General features: G+C 40.2%; 1 protein-coding gene across 1 annotated transcript; it reads right to left on the bottom strand.

The window, feature by feature from the left end:
- Positions 1-250: 250 nt before the first annotated feature.
- On the bottom strand, positions 251-15,326 carry ppp2r2ab (protein phosphatase 2, regulatory subunit B, alpha b). The gene is made up of 10 exons (XM_076758393.1): positions 15,047-15,326; positions 12,333-12,401; positions 8,971-9,068; positions 8,463-8,628; positions 7,185-7,297; positions 5,758-5,935; positions 5,425-5,589; positions 3,065-3,234; positions 2,056-2,147; positions 251-1,923 (listed from the first exon to the last, which is right to left on the bottom strand). Exons 1-10 carry the CDS (start codon positions 15,051-15,053, stop codon positions 1,644-1,646), a joined length of 1,338 nt encoding a protein of 445 aa, XP_076614508.1. The 5' UTR covers positions 15,054-15,326; the 3' UTR covers positions 251-1,643.
- Between the last annotated feature and the right edge of the window lie 3,339 nt (positions 15,327-18,665).

The following is an 18,665-nucleotide window of genomic DNA, read 5'->3' as shown; positions in this document are numbered from 1 at the left end:
TTATAGAAAAACACCGCACTACATGCTTAAAACAGACGCCTCTTCTTCAGCTGGATATGCCCTCATCGGTGAAAAAGCTAGTCCCGAGTTTGTTTGTGGTATAAATATGGATCCAGGTTATGTTATGATTTAGCTTCTGATGTGCAACCTCGAGGATCACAGCGTTTCAGTTACCTAACAGACAACACGTTGCATAAAATGAGAGCATAATACCGGTGAGATCCCATTAACAATGAGGCAATCACAAGGATGCAAAAAGTAGCTCATTTATTTTCTTCACTGTCAGATTAAAATTGTAGGTACACATTACTGGAGGCATCAATATAGTCTGAACTGACCACATTTTAAATATGGTGCGGAAACATCAACTGCTGCAATTTCTTGTGCAGCTTATTGTACCATCACATACAGTAGCAGTAATAATGTCTGCAGTAGTTTAAACACTTAAGTGACTTAATGCCTCAAATAATGTTTTCTGTTAGACTGCAGTCTTACACATCCAAGTACTTTAATTGGTGCAGCAAGAGGGTCCAGTGTCAAATCAAAGCTTTTCCCTGTTGTGAAGTACAGCTTCAGTGCTGTGGTACAGCATGGGAAGACAACACTTAAGATCACTCAAAAAGCTATGTGGAAGGTCCGGCTTCTTCTCACAAAATAGGACGGAACAAATCTGGTGACATTTTTACTTTTTTAATATAAATATGACAATCATAATTATCTTTGAATAGGCTATCTCTTATACCTGACTATTGTTGAACACAAAGGGAAGAAGAGGAACCAATTCACAAAAGATGTCAAGACAGAGCCAAAACAAAAAAAAAAAAAATTAAAAAAATAAAATAATTATCACCATCATCATCACAATCTCCTCTGGAGTCTGGACTTATTTGGCCTATGGCCGCCCAGACCCTGAGGCACAACGAAAGTGAGAGGGACAGCTCCTCACTGGGTGGTCTGGGCTTTCAATCTGTGAAAACACACTGCGCTGCTCAAACTCCTGGCAGCCACCGCTGAGGTGTTGCTGTCCAGTATGAGCAGTAAGGGTGTAAAGACAACTGTGAGCATAAATTTGTGACTGTTGAATATGAACGGTTTAATGAAAGGGGAAACATGAAGAGACTGAAAGAACATGATGAGAATATAACAGATGAATTAATAAAAGGTGTATATACACACAAAAAAATGTTTTTTATTAGAAAAATAAACACTACAATGGCACAGGACAATAAGGGGACATACTAAATAAGTGTTTTTCCTTTTCTACCACAGAGCCATTGGGGACAAGTTATAAAAATAATTGTGTTTGTATTCAGAATTTTAAGGAAAGTAAACTGTTTACCCATGTTAAGCCAGGGAAGAAAAGGGCAGGTGGGCTGGGGGGGAACGAAAAAAAAAAAAAAAATTGGCACAACATCACTTAAACAACAAGGCGGGTGTTACTCTGCCGCAGACAGACAGGCTGATGATGGGCAAGAGTGAGGCTTCCTCTGTCCACATCTAGAACAAAGTGGCAAAGACTAGTCACCCAGTAGCGACGGACAGGGATGCTGGTTGTCGGCGTTACCACAGATCACCCTGGAAGAGGCTGCAGGTGGGACACACGAAGTCACCCACACCAGATCTCACATAAGCTCACCCCATAGTTAATTCACTTTATCCTGGAATATGTAGAGGTTGTTGGTAGTCGCAACTGCGATGATGTTGTCCTGGGGATGCCACGCAGTGTGAAGGATCTTCTTGTTGAAGTCCAAACTGTCCACGCTGATTTCATCCTTCTTGCGTTTGCCACCAGCGCACACCTTGCGGGGCTTTAGGACCTGCATGGGCTTGCTGTTTTCTCGGGACGCCTCCAAGGTTACATCCCGCCTGTGGCCACGGTCGAACATCCGGAAAAAGTTGTTGTATGAGCCAGTCATCACCACACTGTTGGGGGGGGATTATGAGTGTGAGATTATGTGTTTGAGCCTTGAACACCATCATCGTCATTTAATTCTTAATTCAAGTTTAATTCTTCTTCATGAGGTGTTATTGTGCCTGGCCCCTGCATGTCCTCACCTGTCATTGCCATTCCAGCAGCATTCAAACTTATCAAAGATGCAGTCATTCTCGTAGAGCGAGCACAGCTTGCTCCTCAGGTACTCATGAACCTGTAATGATCAGAGGTAGGCGTGAGGAGGCTCCCTGAGGACTCACATCAACTGAACAATCCTCATTACCGCTGCACATTTGGATTTACTAATAAAACAAGGCTCAAACATACACATAAACCATCTACGTGCTTATCATCATCAAGGAGCTTTTCACAATGGAACAAACTTTGTGTACTAAAGCCTGTGCACAGCAAAACCCACATTAATGGCACCTCCTAGTGGCCATAATCTAAAATGGCAAGAAATGAATCAAAAAAGGTGTGGTCATTGTTTTAGAAAAGTCTTTTCTTTGCATTATTACCTTTCCTTAGTTTTGTGCTGTTGTGTGGGTTTGAAAATTGAACTACAACACAACATCACTACTAAGAATGAATGCACATTACCTGTTAAAGTAAATATGAAATGAGACTAAAATGGAATTTAGAGCTACATTTACAGGGTGTAGACACATTATCACATGGACAATAACACGCCTGAAATAAATACTACTTAAATGTCAGTTTTGTGACTGTGAGAGAACAATAAGTGGTTTGACTTTTGAAAAAGGTCATTATATTTACACACTGGATTAAACATAAGACATGAGACCAGGTGACTTTAAAGACAAGGATAACTCATCTCTATTTGTATGGTAAAAACATTTGCTGTGCAGCAATAAAAATAATAATGTTGTTGATATTAGAGTATTACTAACACGAGACTCTAGCAGCACAGACAAACCTGGAAAATAAAACGGGATCGTCATTAAAAGTGTTGAACTACGCCTGCTGCTCTACACTTTGTGGGGTCTGTAGCAACTTGCCCTTCGTTAATCTACTGCTAATTAAAGTGCTAAGTCACTCACAACCGGTTTACACTTGTGCAACAAACCAGACTCCACAGGGTGTTGTTGTGCATCTGTTTGCCGGTCTCACCTGATAGGTCTCCACTGGCCTATTCTCCATGTTCAAATCCCAAATCTTCACAGACAAGTAGTCTCTGGTCATCATGTAGCGTCCATTGTGGCTAAACTTAACATCTGAGATTGAGGATATGATCTCAGAGAAGAAGGAGCGATTACTGGGATCTTCTGGCTCCTCAAACACTGGACAAGAGAAAGGAAGATGATGCAAACATAAGTAAAATGAAATATAGTCCGACTGCAGTATAGATCGGTTTCTGAGCAACGTTAGCAAGACGTGCACACACATTGCAGGTAGGAAACGAGGCTGAATGACTGAGAACTTGCACAGAGATAAACCAGAGAAGCTCATTTAATACCATAAACTACACAAATCACCAAAGTAATGGATGAAAAATGGTTACAAAAAAACAAAGAAAAAATCCCAAACAGGTGTGCAGAATTTTCTGCTGTGATCTTCTGTCAATAAATAATACTTATATCTTACATTGATTGTGTGTCATGAGAGAAGCTTTGCCTGTTTACACTGTGGTCATTTAATAGAGGTTTTGCAGTAACATATCAGACGCATATGTCTGATATGTTTTGAGCAAACTGCGAGATTTTATTACATGCTGACCATACAAATTTAACATCCAGCATGAAGAAAGTTCTGTGCTCTGATGCAGCAGACATTTCCACACATGCTAATGCTGCATTCTTTCTCCAAATTTAAATGTGATGATATTTAAAGTGTACAGGGACAAACAAATACAGGTTGCAGGTCCTTTAACAGGACATGTGACATTGCTGGTGCACAGAATCTCTGATGTGGGGAGAGCACAGCCTGCAGGTCTGACTCCGATGACAGGCAGATTCTTGTCTTGTTTTCATGTATACAAGGGATAAGAGAGCCAGATCCCACATATATGAGGTTGGGAACACGAACAACACAGTGGGCTGTCAAAATTGGCCATCTTAAAAAACAACAAACAAAAAACATGTGTCTTTTAAAAGATCCACATACTCCAAAATAAACAAAATAATGTCCTATACAGTGCAGTTAACTTTTTCACTTGTTTCATCTTGACCTATGTTTCATGTTCAATCAAACTGATGTTGTGTGCAGTTTCAAATTGGTGTCGGTCCACATGTCCTGGAAGATTTCCCATGTTTTTATGTCCAAGTGACTAATGGAGACAACAATTTTTGAAAATGGTCCAGTATTGAGTGAGAGCACTGTGTCTGGCAGGCGCAACACAGGATGCAATGTAATCCCTCCAGACATTTGCGGACTGTCAATGTACGTTCACTTAAAGTGCTTGTAAGTGTCTGACAACATTACAGAAAGGATCCCTACAAAGAGCAGGGTCCTTTTTGTTTAACCAGGAACAGATGCTGTATCACCCTCGCCAAAGCCACCAGACTCGGAAAGAGTAATCTTATCAACGTGAAACACACTCGACAAAAACAAAACAAAACAAAACTCAACAAAGCCCTCCTGGTTCCTCTTCACTGTTCCAACAATCATCACCAACTCTGGTTTGGTTGACATAAACTCTTAATTCATCAAACTGGGAAAGGAGAGGATGGACGAAGAGGCTGTGAAGGAAAACAGCCTGTAGAGCCAAAATATTTTGACATCTAATTCTGGAATTATTCTCACTGACTATTATGACTTGAGAGAATTAAATATGTTAGACTTCAGCAGAAAAAAAATTTAGTTCATTACTGGACAATGGAAGCTCTGGTTTTGTGACTCCTGTCATGCAGTGCATTCAGCACAGCCACCACAGCAGTGTTGTTTCCCCCGGTCCCAACCCCGCCACAATCAGATACTAATTTACACAATCAAATGTCTGGATTTTTTCCCCAAGTCAATTCTATATATTCAAATTTAGAATATTCATTGACTGCCCTAGAATAAGCTATCGAAGAAGGACGTATATTGAATTGAATCAGTCTGCCACAAGCAGCAAAAACCTGTCTGTTAAGGAGACAGCCTTTAGTGGAGTCTCAGAGGGTGTCAGATTGTGCTGAGGGCTGAGATGCATCAGCATTTCTTTGAGCTGTTTATCATGTCAAATCTTTCCATCACTGCTCAGTCACTATTTTTCTGACTGCCAAGCTCCTGAAAAACTCCAGAGGCAGAAAGTGTGTGTTACGATGACAACCGGCAAGGGTGAGTTGTCATGTCATGGAGCTGTGACATAAAACAGAGTTTTTAATAAGGTGATTTTGATATGTATTGCTTTCTTGTATGGATAGGTTTGAAAATGTAAAATATACAAAGGTAATAAAAATGTCACCACTGCTTTTAATGTGGTGAAATGTCATTAAAGACGCATAGAGGTAGAGGAGTGGTGATTAAAAGGGACCAAAGCAGGTACTCACATTTGGAGTGCTTGTCACACAGCGCTGAAATCCTCATGTCACACAGACGGATGGTTCCTTTGCTGCTGCTGTAGACGAAGGTGTTACACTGATGAGGATGAAACTCTGCTGCTGTGATCACCTCTGTTAGCTCCTCCATGTTGGCCGGTTTAATGTCAACAATATCTGAAGAATACAGGGTTAAGAGGAATACAATAACAAACATTTTGTTCACACATCTGCACTCCAGACACTGATGTTGATCAGTCTGCCATTACATAACTGCATATTCAGATGAGTTTGATGGATTAGGCAGGTGTACAGACACAAATGTCATCACGTGTTTGAGGATACTGAAACTGCGGTCGGTGATCTCGAGGTGCCAGAGGTTGATGCGGAGGTCGTCTGCAGACAGATAGGTCTCATTGTCACTGTTGACTGAGATAGAGTTGATATGGTAGGTGTGAGCGTTGGCGAACACCCTGCGCGGACTGGCTTCTACCATGAGGTCCATGGGTATTAAAACTGGTACCTGAGATAAGAACAAACAGGAAATCATTTGAAACTCTTATCAAAGACGGCAATTAGTTTTGAAGCTCTGAAAGCTCCTTGTGGCTCATTTCTTGTCTGTCAAACACCTCAAAGACTTTAATTTCCAGAGCATCCAGACAGTGTATCACACAGCATTCTATGTACTGAACTAGCTAGATGGAATAGGAAGCAGTTAACATCCTTCTCTATATAGAATGGATTTCAGCTGCTTCCTTCAGTCATTCATCTGACGTCAAGTTTGACAAACAGATTTGCTTCTTTTTAATCCATACAGCAGTCTACACAGGACTGAAGATAATAAGAGGTGTGAAATCAGTCAGTGCTGCACTTGTTGGGCGCAGTGTGAGTGTGAAGGGCTGCTGGATGCATCACGAAGAAGAACCAGGGGAGAAATCTTTTAAAAATTAAAATGCATTCATTAAAATATAAATTACCTTTATTTAAAATTTGTGGCAACATGCGTAAAAGTATGTGTAAAAAAAGTGTAAAACGTGAGCCTTTTGGATCAATGCCTTGACAACTACAAACCCTGAAGGTGCATGATTCTGACAGGAACCCAAACATTAGCTCCAACATTTGTAGACGCACAAATTGCAAGCTGTCTGCAAGTCATCTTTGCCGTTAGCAACAGAAAAGGAAGCAAAACCAGTGGCCCTCAATGACTCGTAACACGTTTCACACTTTTGCATACAAGCGTGTCAGATTTTCCGAGTTAGAGGCACAACCATTTAGACATCATATAAAGCCCTCACACCCATCAGTTATTTTGGCTGATTTGACATCTCAGGACAGTGTTAGCATGTAAGGACAGCACTTAACTCACATTTAGCTAGGCCTGTTAGATGACTGTTAGTTTTGTCACACCTGTTAGGGCAGGAAAACTTACACCTACGTATACGATTCTCTTAAATATATAATTTGGTGATCTCAGCAAACTGCCAGCATAGTTTCACCGAAGTTCAACCTAAAAAAAAGTACAATCAGCCAGAATAACTGTGGGTATCCGGGGCAATTCATACATTTAGTATAGCCACTAGGCAGGTAATATGAGCTGTCCTACGGAAGCAAACCTACTAAACTGTGCAGCACTAATCTCTCACTATATCAAGCATCAAATACATGTGAATAGAGCTACAGATTATTTTCAGTTCCGTGTCAAAACCCTTGTCTGGCTAAATAATCCCAGCCATTTAAATGCCCTTCAGGTTGTGTTTGGCTCATGGACTGACCCGCAGTGACGTGATAGTGTTGGGGTCTTTGTAGCGTCCATCCTCCTCTTTCAGATTATAGCCCTCTGGTCTCTTGTCTCGTTCACTGATTTTCCACAACTTGATTGTTTTATCTGTCAAAAATAAAAGAAATTACATTAATAACAGCTCTGACTTTTCAAAGGACAAATGTACAGTATTAGCATACAGTGCAGGGGTCAAACAACCTGGATATGTTGCTCAGAGTCCGGCTACATTTCAGAGATATCAAATAACAGATGGCAGTACAAAAGGGGAATGGTTAAAAGGAATTTTAAGGATCTTTGAACCCTTTTACACCTGGTATTAAAATGCGATCTGTGTCCCGAAACAATATCTGCACAAGGCGAAACACATGATGATGTGAGGTGTAAATGCATTGTAATTGATCAGATCTGCATGACCACATCTGGAAGTTTTTAGCAAACCTAAAATATAGGTTATTGTTAAAATTTAGAGATCGAGCAAGTCAGAAGGCTGAAAGGAGCGCACCTCCAATTGCTGACTGTATATCTATTCAGCACCATGAAAACACCCAAAAATATGGTACTAAAGAGAACTGTGTGAAAAATGAAAGTACTATGGGTGGGAAATGAAAGACATACAGTAAGAAGTAACAGTGTGTGTGATGGTGTGTGCTGCACTCCTCTCTGCATCTGATCAGCTATTAACAAGGCATAGAGATGATATGCCAGAGGATAGATAAATTATTAATTTATCCTGTCAGAGTAGCCTACACATCAGTACTACAACACACCGGAACAAACTGACAATATTTTTTATAATGAGAGAGCAATTTAATGTATTACATTTACAAAAATTTACAAGTTGGGACAAATAATTAAGAATTTGTCATTGACAGCATTTTAAAAGGTTTTGACAGTTTTCCCTAACCCTTTGCTGATTTTATGATGATTTTAAATCTCCAGTGATACATAAGAGTTTTTAGGGAACGCCTTCATGCAGGACTATGATGGTCCAAGAAAGGTGAGGAGAGCCTGCACAGTTTGTTTGAGGCAGACAATGGAAAATATTACTAATCATTATTTCAATTACCAGGAAGATTCCCGGGTATTTTGAGAGGAATTATGTTTTCTGAACTATTAATTTGATTTCTTGTTTATATTTGACTGTGAAGTTTGAAATGGGCTTTAAGTTTCTGTGTTAAAAATGGTTTTAATGTCACCTGTTTGCATTTAAAACTAAAGTCACCACAGAAAAAAAATCTGGATATGCACTAAATGAATATCACAAACTTACCGTTAGTTGACAAGAGGAACTGGGCAGCATTCTTCTGAGGCAGCCAGCGAATCTTGTTGATCTTCTCTTCTATTTCCAAACTCTTCAAGTAGTCAAACTCGGGCTCGTGGCTCTGGAAAGTGCTGTAAACATTGTATTCGCTCCGGAACTGAGGCTGACTCTTATTCTGCCGGGAATCGGGTGAAATATCAAACAAAGATGAAAAGAGCAGACGTTAGAAGAACAAGACAGTGATGATCATTTTTGTTCTATATTTGATGAGTTTCATTCTAAAAACACATAGCCATCTCTTAGAAAGAAACAACTTCTTTCTTCTACAAAGAAATAAAACTGGCATGGGTGTAAAGCGAAACACTATTTAAAATTTAATAAATTCAATAAAACTCTTACTCTCTTTTTTTTTTTTTTTCTCTTTCCCCACTTTGAGTAATTTAGGTCAGGAGGTGAGAATTTCTAAAATGGATAGTTTGTGGGAATAAAAGAGCAGAAAACAAACTTGGAGCTGTACCTCTATTTCTTGCTGGAAAATGACTACACGCCCACCCTTGTCTCCTGTGGCCAGCAGCTCCCCTGTGTGGTTAAACTCAACTGTGGATATGATGTCCGCTGCAAAAAAAACCACAAACGTGACATTTAAGCATCTGCAGTAATGTTATTTTTAAATTGGTGAACAAAGATAAAACAACATCTCTCCAATCCTAAAGACAATAAGGAACCACTCAGTTCACTCAAATAACCCTGGATTTATCTCTCCAGGAATCAAGAGCACTAGAGAGACGAGCGTGCAGGCCGGAGATGCAGAGGGATTTGAGAGCATGTAGAGCAGATGAAAAATGATCAGTAACCTAGTTTTTTTTCCTTTTCTCCCCCCCCCCACACTCAGACAGCATTACATGTTTCCCCAGCAGCAGTATGCTGCGTTATAAACAGAAACTCTCTCACAAACACATACACGCTTACTTAACCCTTTGTTGCACACTGGAGCAGAAAGACAATGCTGCAAAAGGTTGTAACAGGAGGTCTTTGTGTGCGTCATACTCCCTGAGGCCCAAAGTAGTGGGTAATATTTCTGACCGAGAGACAAGGCTATATGAGAGGACATAGTTGAAACTGCTCATCTATTGAGCAGTGACTAACTGTTTTTCATTATCCATCAGCTGAGCATTAGTCTATAAAATGTATAAAATAATAACCAATTCCAGACCAAACCTCCTTCCTTTGCGCACAGTCATTTCCCATTCTGCACCCTATCAAGTTATTGGATATGAAGAAAAAAACTGTTTTGATTTTGAGTATATCTCCTTAAAACCATTTTTTTCATGATTAATATTTCACTGTAGGAAATGTGTGCTTTTACAAACTGATGAATTGAATTGCATTCAATTATTCAATAAAAATGGACATAACTCATGTTGTACTTTACAATGTAAGATTTCCTTATCATTTTCAGAAAGTTATGCTCTTATCTAGGAATGTATGCCTTTGTATTTTGAGGTTTAGCCACACTATTACCTGAAGCTCCTTGGTGGCTAATGTCAAAATCGAAATTGCAATGTGTAAAATGCAAGGTGTTGCAGTTTTATAGGGACAGATGCATGGCCACTGCTCCTGATATTTTGTGTGGAACTTCTGGGGGGCACGTACTCACTTCTTTAATGTTAATCCAATTTCTACTTTACAAAGGAGTTAGCAGACCAGTCCAATCAGCCAGCCATGAATGAGGAAGGGGAATGAGAGGGATAAAGTCCAGTCAGTCTCTTGAAATGACATTCGTCAACCATGATCATCCCCACTTGATATTTGGGTGAAGACAGGGGGAACGAATCCAGCACTACGATTGGTTGAACGTTCTCTTTAACTTTTCATCAGGCTAGAGACTGCTGCCTCATGCTGTTAGACTTAAGTACTGCACGTACACAGTTGAACTCACAGGTGTCATCAGTTTTACACATAGTTTAGAGTGACAAATCATACCAGCAAACTTTCATGTCAAAATGTGAAACTTCTACACAAAATGTGTACAAGCTGGAAGGTCTGCAATTGCCATTACAGGTGTAAAAACAAATACGGCCACAGCAAACAACCACCCACATTATCAAATGCATTAGTTACAAATGGAATTAGTTACTAATGAAATTCACTGTGTAAGAATAAGAATGCAGGCAAAAATGTGCCATTTTTCTCTCTCCATGGCAGGAACGTGTTAATGAGCTGAAACATGCCATACAGCTGCAGAACATCATGAGCTGAAAAACATTACAGTAAAGCATGTTGCCATTCTAGCTACATAGTCATTAGTGAACAACAGGCTACACACAAAGAGTGTTGTGATCTAATAGCCTTTTTTTCATTTGTTTGAGGATAGAAAACTTAAGACAATAGGCTATAATACCTAATGATTTGCATGAGTGGCTCTATGAAACATCTGATAAAAAACAACCCAAGAGCAACTATATATGCTAACGCACATATTCTCTCAAAGGTGCATCAAGTCTGAGGAGAATACTTTGCATGTCCTGGGGAGTAACCATCAGCCATAAATTGACAGAAAGACCAACAAAAGTAGAAAAATTAAATAAAAAATGAATAAATCAAATAAACAGAGCTTAGTTGTTCATTACAATGATGAGTTGACTGCTTTGGGACAGCAGGGGTGCCACCATAAAGTGCTCTAGCAAAAACGCCGAGTTGTCTACTTAAAAAAAAAGTTTAGAGTGTTTATAGAGAGGTGCTGATTCAACTGTATGGTCACTGTAGTATGTGGTGCTGTTGAACTGCATTGTGTTATACTGTGGTGTTTCTGTTATTTTATCCACCCCATTTAAATCAATGACAGCAAAACACCTCTCTGAAACAGTTTCTAGAAAAACATAACTTTCTTGATGGTTATGATTGATCGCAGGACTGCATTAGTTTAAGCTTCATGTGCCTAATAAACTGGCGACTGAGTGCAATGCACTGGCCAGTCAAATACATATATAAGAACACATTCAAGATAAAATTACTTACATCAGCAATGGTGTGCCACTGTGTCATTGTTTACCTTGCACTGAGACAGGGTGCTGCTGTGGTAACTCTCTAGAAATCCTGTCTAATGGGAATACAAACTACTGTGTCTTATAAGCCTTCATACTCAGGAATATTCTCTGACCTTTCCATTACCAGACATCTGGCCTGCTAAAGGCCCTGTTGTTGAATTTCCCTATAGTGGGGCCATCTGCCCTGCACCAAGAGCAACCAAGATCAGAGTCCATGATACAGGCATGGCACAAGTGGCAGCTGTCTGCAGCTCTCTGCAGGACTTTGTAGTCAGTCATCAACCTCAGTGACAAATAAGGTTACACTTCCTGTAACTGTAAGAGCCTTCCAGTGGCTTGCCAGTGGAAAGTTTTTAATGTGAACCAGCAAGAGCCGGAAGTATTTGTTTTACATTAGCTCCAATACAGCCATGGATTCAGAAGACAGGCTGCTGTATGATGAAAGCAGAAACAGACGGTAGGAGTGGAACCAAAGAGACTTATGTTAAATGGGAGCTGTGAATTTTTGAAAGTTAAATATATTGATCCTTTTAAAAATATCACTTTCTCTCTAGTCATCTGCATGATGACCAAACCTGACAAGCAAGTCAACAGACAGTCACAGTTCAGACTCATATATTGTTCTGCTGCAGGGAGAGAGCGGTTGCGGGAAGCACATTGCTGAAATGCACAGCATCACGGCTCACCACATAACGGCACGGCTAAACTGTGTGACATCTAGTTAGTGGAAATGGAACAAATGAGGAAGACACTGAGCAGCTATCGGTTTGTATTACCTAATTCCCATTGGTGCTTTACACTTAAAAATGCTCCATTTAAGCAGAACTCATACCTTCAGCTACGTCGTCATCGATGGCTCCTTTCACCTGAGAGAAGCACCACTGCATGTCACCTCCAGGTCCTGCAGAGATTAAAAAACAAACATTTAAGTAAAAATTTTGGCAGGTTCCAAGTATACTACATATAACTTAATATCAAGCTTCATGATGTTTCCCAGAATTGAACTGTACTGCGGCAGGCATCTACTATGATGTACAAGTAGCTGAGACAAACTAAGATGGCAAAGTTTAAAATTTTTTGTGGATAATGAAACATAGTGCCCAACAATAATTAACTACATGATGTGGTATATCAAACCAGTGCAATGAGAGTGTGTTTGGACTTTCCATGCTCACACAATCAAGTAGTTCAAAAATAACACCTCTGTGAAGAGTTTTGTTTCAGCATACTGTCAGTCTAGGGCAGCAAGGGATAATTGAAATGATGTTGGAACTACAAACAGATGGCAGTCCCGCTGCATGTGTGGCACACATGTGCACATATCCTCTCCACTAATAATGTCTGCAAGTCTAGCCTCAAAAGAAAAATAAAACTGATATCCAATAAGACCTTTTAATCTCTCCTAAAACTAAAATCAAGATACAGATATCCCTGAACCGTCCCACACATGATACCTGCAAGACTAGTTATGTTATAGGAAGATTCAGAAGCACAAGCAACTTGGATGTCAAAGACCTTTAACAATCAATGAATGTATAAATGCATCCACCAAATAAAAAATCTGATTTAAGCCATAATTGTTACTGTAGTTTCACACTCAGAGAGAAAGTCCACGAGCAAATTGCCTGATGAGATGTTATTTATAGAGGTTCTCCTACCTGAAATATGCTCCCAGCCAACATCAAACAGATTAAAAACAGATGCTTGTTCAAAAAGTCACCAAAGCAGGAATTGATGAGTTCGCCTAGATGTTGTTTTACTGTTGCTGTTTTGGGGACCCTTTTGTTTGTTTTCGTTTATTTTTTGGTGCCATGGGCATATGACAATTTCTTTTTGTTTGTTTCCACTCTAGACTGCTACTGTCTGCAGTTTCATGTGTAAAGTCAGTTTACTTGTTTTCTATCCTTGTATTTGGCTTGTAGTGTGCTTTTTTTGTTAACACTATGTGACTTTGTTGTTTTTTTTTATTGTTCTTGTTCTGTGCAGACCCCAGGTAAACTAGCAATCACTTTGTGAAAGCTAATGGGGATCTATATAAAGAATAAATAAAGAATGAAGAATACACTCTTGAAGCATCTAGAATAAGCCTGGGTGACAGTTACATCAGCATGAGATGCTCTCATGTCAGGTTCCTATGTTAAAAATACATCCACAAGAAATAACATGCTGCTCTGTTTGATAGTGATCAACATTTGCCTCAACAGGTTCCTCCATCAACACAGCTCATTGCACAATACAGGTTGTTGAATTCTGCATATGTTTAACTGTGATGATTGCCGTTAGTACACAATGAAAACTGGTCGGATTTGTGGATAACAATGTCCAAGATGTAGCCGAGCAGCTCTGCAGAATAATCAAGGACATTCATGAGTCACTGTAGCTTCATCATACACCCGTATTCTGAAATGAATCATGATTTAAAACAAAAAGCCAGGACAGGGTTGGTCCTGGCCAGGATAAAATGCAACACTCTCATAGATTGCCTGTAATTATTTCAGAGAGAAAAGCATAAAGCAAACAGGTGTTTAATGTTCAAATCATGTCATCAGTTCAACACAAGGATGATGTGCAACACCTCTGTCCTAAAAACCAGTGCCATTTCCCCGCCCAAATGGACCAAATATAGGTACTAGATATGTTAGAAGTGGCCTATTTTTTGCACAATGAGTAAATAACGTTACCCATCAATCTCTATCGGCTATACGGAACTAAAATCGCATACCATTTTTAATGACTAACATTCGCTGGTTAAGTGTCAGCTAATGAATGAAATGTGAAATGCTACGTAAGGCTAAACAAATCTTTGACTATATGGACCTTATTGGGGAGAGGGGGGGGGTTCCGCTTCAATATAGTTACGTTCCCAACACCCTCTTAACATCTCGGTCCTTTTTGTTAAAAATTGCAAAGAATATTGAACAGCTTGTTCAGTCTGCAGCAGGCCTGTAGTACTAGCCTGCATGTGGACAATGTCAAAGTTTGAGCTAACCTTAGCTAGCCTGGCTTGTCAAGCCAGTCATGGCATGTTTCAAGAAATTTGTGCACTGGAGTGGAAACCGCCAGCTTTGCTCTTTGGCTATTTGCGTCCTGTTTCGACATTAATCGCAGACCCAGATGACTTCAATGAGGGGTTTAAACGCCAAGTCCCGTGCACAAGGCTAAGGAACAACCGTTAAAGCCAGTTAATGTTGGGTTAGTGTCGCGGATAGCTATGTTTGGCTAACACGGTATGCAGCGTTAGCTTGCAACACAGGTCCCGGGTCGGTGATAATGGTAAACAGCTACCGTTTGCTAGCAGCAGTTGGCTAAATAGCTTTAGCCGGCAAAACAGGCCAGACTGGCGATGACACTTGAATATGCTGGCTAGCTAACGTTAGCACTAGCTAGCTAAGTAGTGTTAGCTAGCTACTGTTAGCTAAACTGACACTCGCCTAGGTTAGCGTAATCTTGCAAACGTCGGACACAGAGTTTGTTGGAAAAGACTGGCGTTGTGAAAACGCCGGGCTGTTCGTTGTGTCTATAAGTATAATGGTTAAACGGAATTACCTGCCATGTCGAGACAGACAGTGGAGCTTGCCTCAGTCAGTCACGATCCTGCTTCCCACTCCCACGCGCTGGTTCGTGGGATCTGAACTTTTCTTCCGCCGAATCTCTGCTGTCTGTGTGCGCAAACCTGAATGTCAGGCGCGAAATTAAACACTGGTCACCTTATTCTCCCCCCTTTTCTTTCCCGCTCCCCTCGCTGTTGTTCCACTCCGTGTGACAGTCACTCTGCCCCTCTGTCTCTCTTGCCGCATCCCACAAGTCACTTCTTCCCCACCCCTCTTGAGTCTCTTTCCGCACGTGAACCAAAGGGTTTGTAGAATGCGCGCTCACACAGCATGGCAGACACACGGGCACGCGCGTGCACATACATGAAGCGACATCTTGCCAGTCGGGATGGAGTATCAGTGTCTTCATCGAGCAGTAACACAGTTACTTGATACAAACTTTCCTGAGGAATTAATATATCTTGTGTAGCCAAGCACTCCAAAAAAAAAGTACAAGCCATTTTATTACTTGGTAACATTTGGTCACAGTGAACCAACTGTCTGCAACATAAGGGATACTGTCAAAAGTTGCGGTTGCATTATTTTCATATTAAAGTTCTCAAGTGAATGAAATCAATGAAAATGCATGTGCATGTTAAGTCTAAGCAGACAATACTGCACATATACTTTAACCACCAATACACAGTATGCACATAAATCACCCCTGCATACACATAACCATAAATATCTTACAGTTTGCGTTGCACTGCCATGCACTCTTGCAATGACAAGCTCATCACTTGCCCCTCACTTGAAAATTAGTTGTTTGCAAGGAGATCAAGAGCTACTGAATTCACAGACAAATTCTTAGTATGTGTCAACACACTAAACACCAATAAAATGAATTCAGATTCAGAATCTGAAATAGACAGTATTCCTGACTAAGTGAAGAACAGTGTGGATGTAGTTTCTGACTTTCCAGAAGTAAATGTACCAAAACACTCCAAAACCAGGTAAAAAAAAATACTCAACAAAAATAGTGTTTGCAGTCAGTTACTTTCCACTCTTGACACACAAACAGATCCCGATCAGAATCGTCTCCACACCTACTGAAATGACATAGAAAACAAAATACCAATCACTGCTGAGCTATACTGACATTTGTACAAATAAAGCCTTACAAGGGATGTATCCTTTCAAGTTTCTTGGGAAAGCCTTAGTAAAACTATTTCAAGAGTCACTGACACAAAACAACAAGAGATTTACTTCAGTGAAACTGAACATTTTTGTCTGCTAGACAAAAAGTTTGGTTGTGCAATGCTTAGCTGTTTCTATTTGCATTAACTTCATGCTTCACTCCAAAAGTGAGATCCAGCATCAAATTTTGCAACTTAGCTAGAACAATTGTGAGTGTTGCAACATAATCTTCAGGGCAATCATAGCAATTATGGACATTTTGGATTCTCTGGGTTTGAGTAGGTGAGCTGACAGAGAAAACTGGAGAGGAGAAACTGTATATTGCAAGAGAAGAGCCGCAGATAGACTTCAGTCTGCTTATTTCAAGAAGGCTGTTGCTATACACTTGATTATAGAACTACAGTGTAACAGTTATGTGCACAGATTACAAATGAAAAACAAAGTTCTGTTATAAGAGCTGTCATATTATACCAGTATTAGAATTTAAGCCTATAGTCACATCCTGAATATGCACATCCATGCATGACTATTGCAACCCAAAATGTACCTCTGCCGTGTCTTCTATTGTCAGTCCTTCAGAACAAGATATTCCTCTTCTCCTTCCAGCCAGTCATGTATGGTGTAAAGGAACCACAGTCTTTGGTGGACTCTGGAGGGGATTGAAGGACTTGTCAGATGTCTCAGCACCACAAACACAGAGGCCTTCAGATGTCTAAGTGATAGTTTCACCGCCCTCATGGACACAGATCCTTTTTCTCTCTCAGAAGAAGTATGCCCACTGAAGAAAAGAGAAATACATCAGTCCGAAGCTGCAGCTGCTAAGAGATGCAGGAACGTGAGGAATATCATCAAATCAAATGGCAAACCCAGGAGACAAGAAACTAAGATGAATGTCTCTGCTGGAAGCATATTCAGCTGGAGTAGAGCTATCAAAACTGCCAGTTGCAATAACTTATTAGACTCAATGAAGCTGTCAGTTCACTCCCAGGCGCTGCTTTCTGACCCACTTCACCTGTCAATGATTTCAAGCCCTTTAATTGACGTTTCCGAGGATAAGATCCCCCTCAATGTTCTTCAAACAAGCAGCAGCAGTGCACCCCTCTGCTCTGCTCCCCAGCACCTGCCTCTCATCACAGAGACAGACAGCACAAACAACTTTCAGCAAAGAAACAAAAGGAAAGCAGAGCGGGGTTCTGGGCACCTCTGTTGAAAAGCCTCAGATCTTGCAGTGACCAGCTGGCAGCCTTAGTTTCATGTATCCATCCTTCAAGATAAGCCACAAACCTCAATCAGCTCTTTTCAGTGGGACTGATGTATTTCAAATGACAGTTGTTCACAGTGAAGACTGTGGATGATCCAGACTAACCAAGACAGTGTTTCCAGGTAGAGACATTGCTGGTTAGGTTGTAAATGTAATTTTTAATGCTTTTAGGTCACAAACCAAACTTCGTTTAGTTGTTTAATGCTAACATTAGAATACTAACATCCGCACAATGACAGTGCTGACATGATCTTTAGCTGGTCTAATGTTTATGCTGATTACTATCTTAGATTAGCGTGTTAGCATGGCAACAGTTTTCTAATTAGTGGTCAACAGAAAGTACAGCTGAGACTGAATGTCCATGGTTTTGCATGAATTTTCCATGGCAGACTGAAAACACGGTTCAGACTGCACCTTGGCCCATAATAAAAAAAAAATAAATGACAAAAAAATGACAAAACTCTTTCACCAGCCATCCTCTATGGAGCGGTCTGCTGGGTTTCAACTGCTGACAGGGAGAGACTTCATAGACTGGTTAAGAAGGCCAGCTCTGTCCTGGGATGGCCACTTGACCTGTTTCACTTATTATATTTACTTATCTATCATATCTTGCTTTTCTTGACTGATGCTTTATACTTGCTTATCACTATCACTTGCTGCTGCAACACTTCAATTTTCCCTTCTGTGGGATTGAAAAAGCATTATCTTATCTTGTCTTATCTTGTTTTGAAACAGCTAAGCATATTTGATATGAAGTTGATGTGCTCGCATGATTCTTGCAAATTCTTGGGTTGTAACCACATATAAACGTATAATAAAATAAACGTTACACAATGTGAATTCATTTGGTCATAAACCAAAAAAACTGGCCAAGTTAAATGTTGATCTAGTTAAGGAATGAGCTAATTAAGGAATCACAAACACAATTCATCCTGATGGGAATGCGTTTCAATAAATGTCAAGTCAAACCATCCAACAGTTTTTGAGATATTTCACTAAAAAACACAAATTTCAACCTCATGGTGACACCAGAAGAAAGGTAAAGCAATCACCACATTCAGATTGATTATATACTGAATCCCCTGAGGACCATGAACATCTGCACAGAATTCCATTGTAATCCACCTTGTTGAGATATTGTTGTCTAGAAAGTGGTGCACCAACCAGCAGACCTACA

Source organism: Chaetodon auriga, chromosome 19 (assembly GCF_051107435.1).
Source record: "Chaetodon auriga isolate fChaAug3 chromosome 19, fChaAug3.hap1, whole genome shotgun sequence".
In the NCBI taxonomy this organism is placed as follows: Eukaryota; Metazoa; Chordata; class Actinopteri; order Chaetodontiformes; family Chaetodontidae; genus Chaetodon; species Chaetodon auriga.
This window is presented reverse-complemented; position numbering and strand designations above follow the sequence as displayed.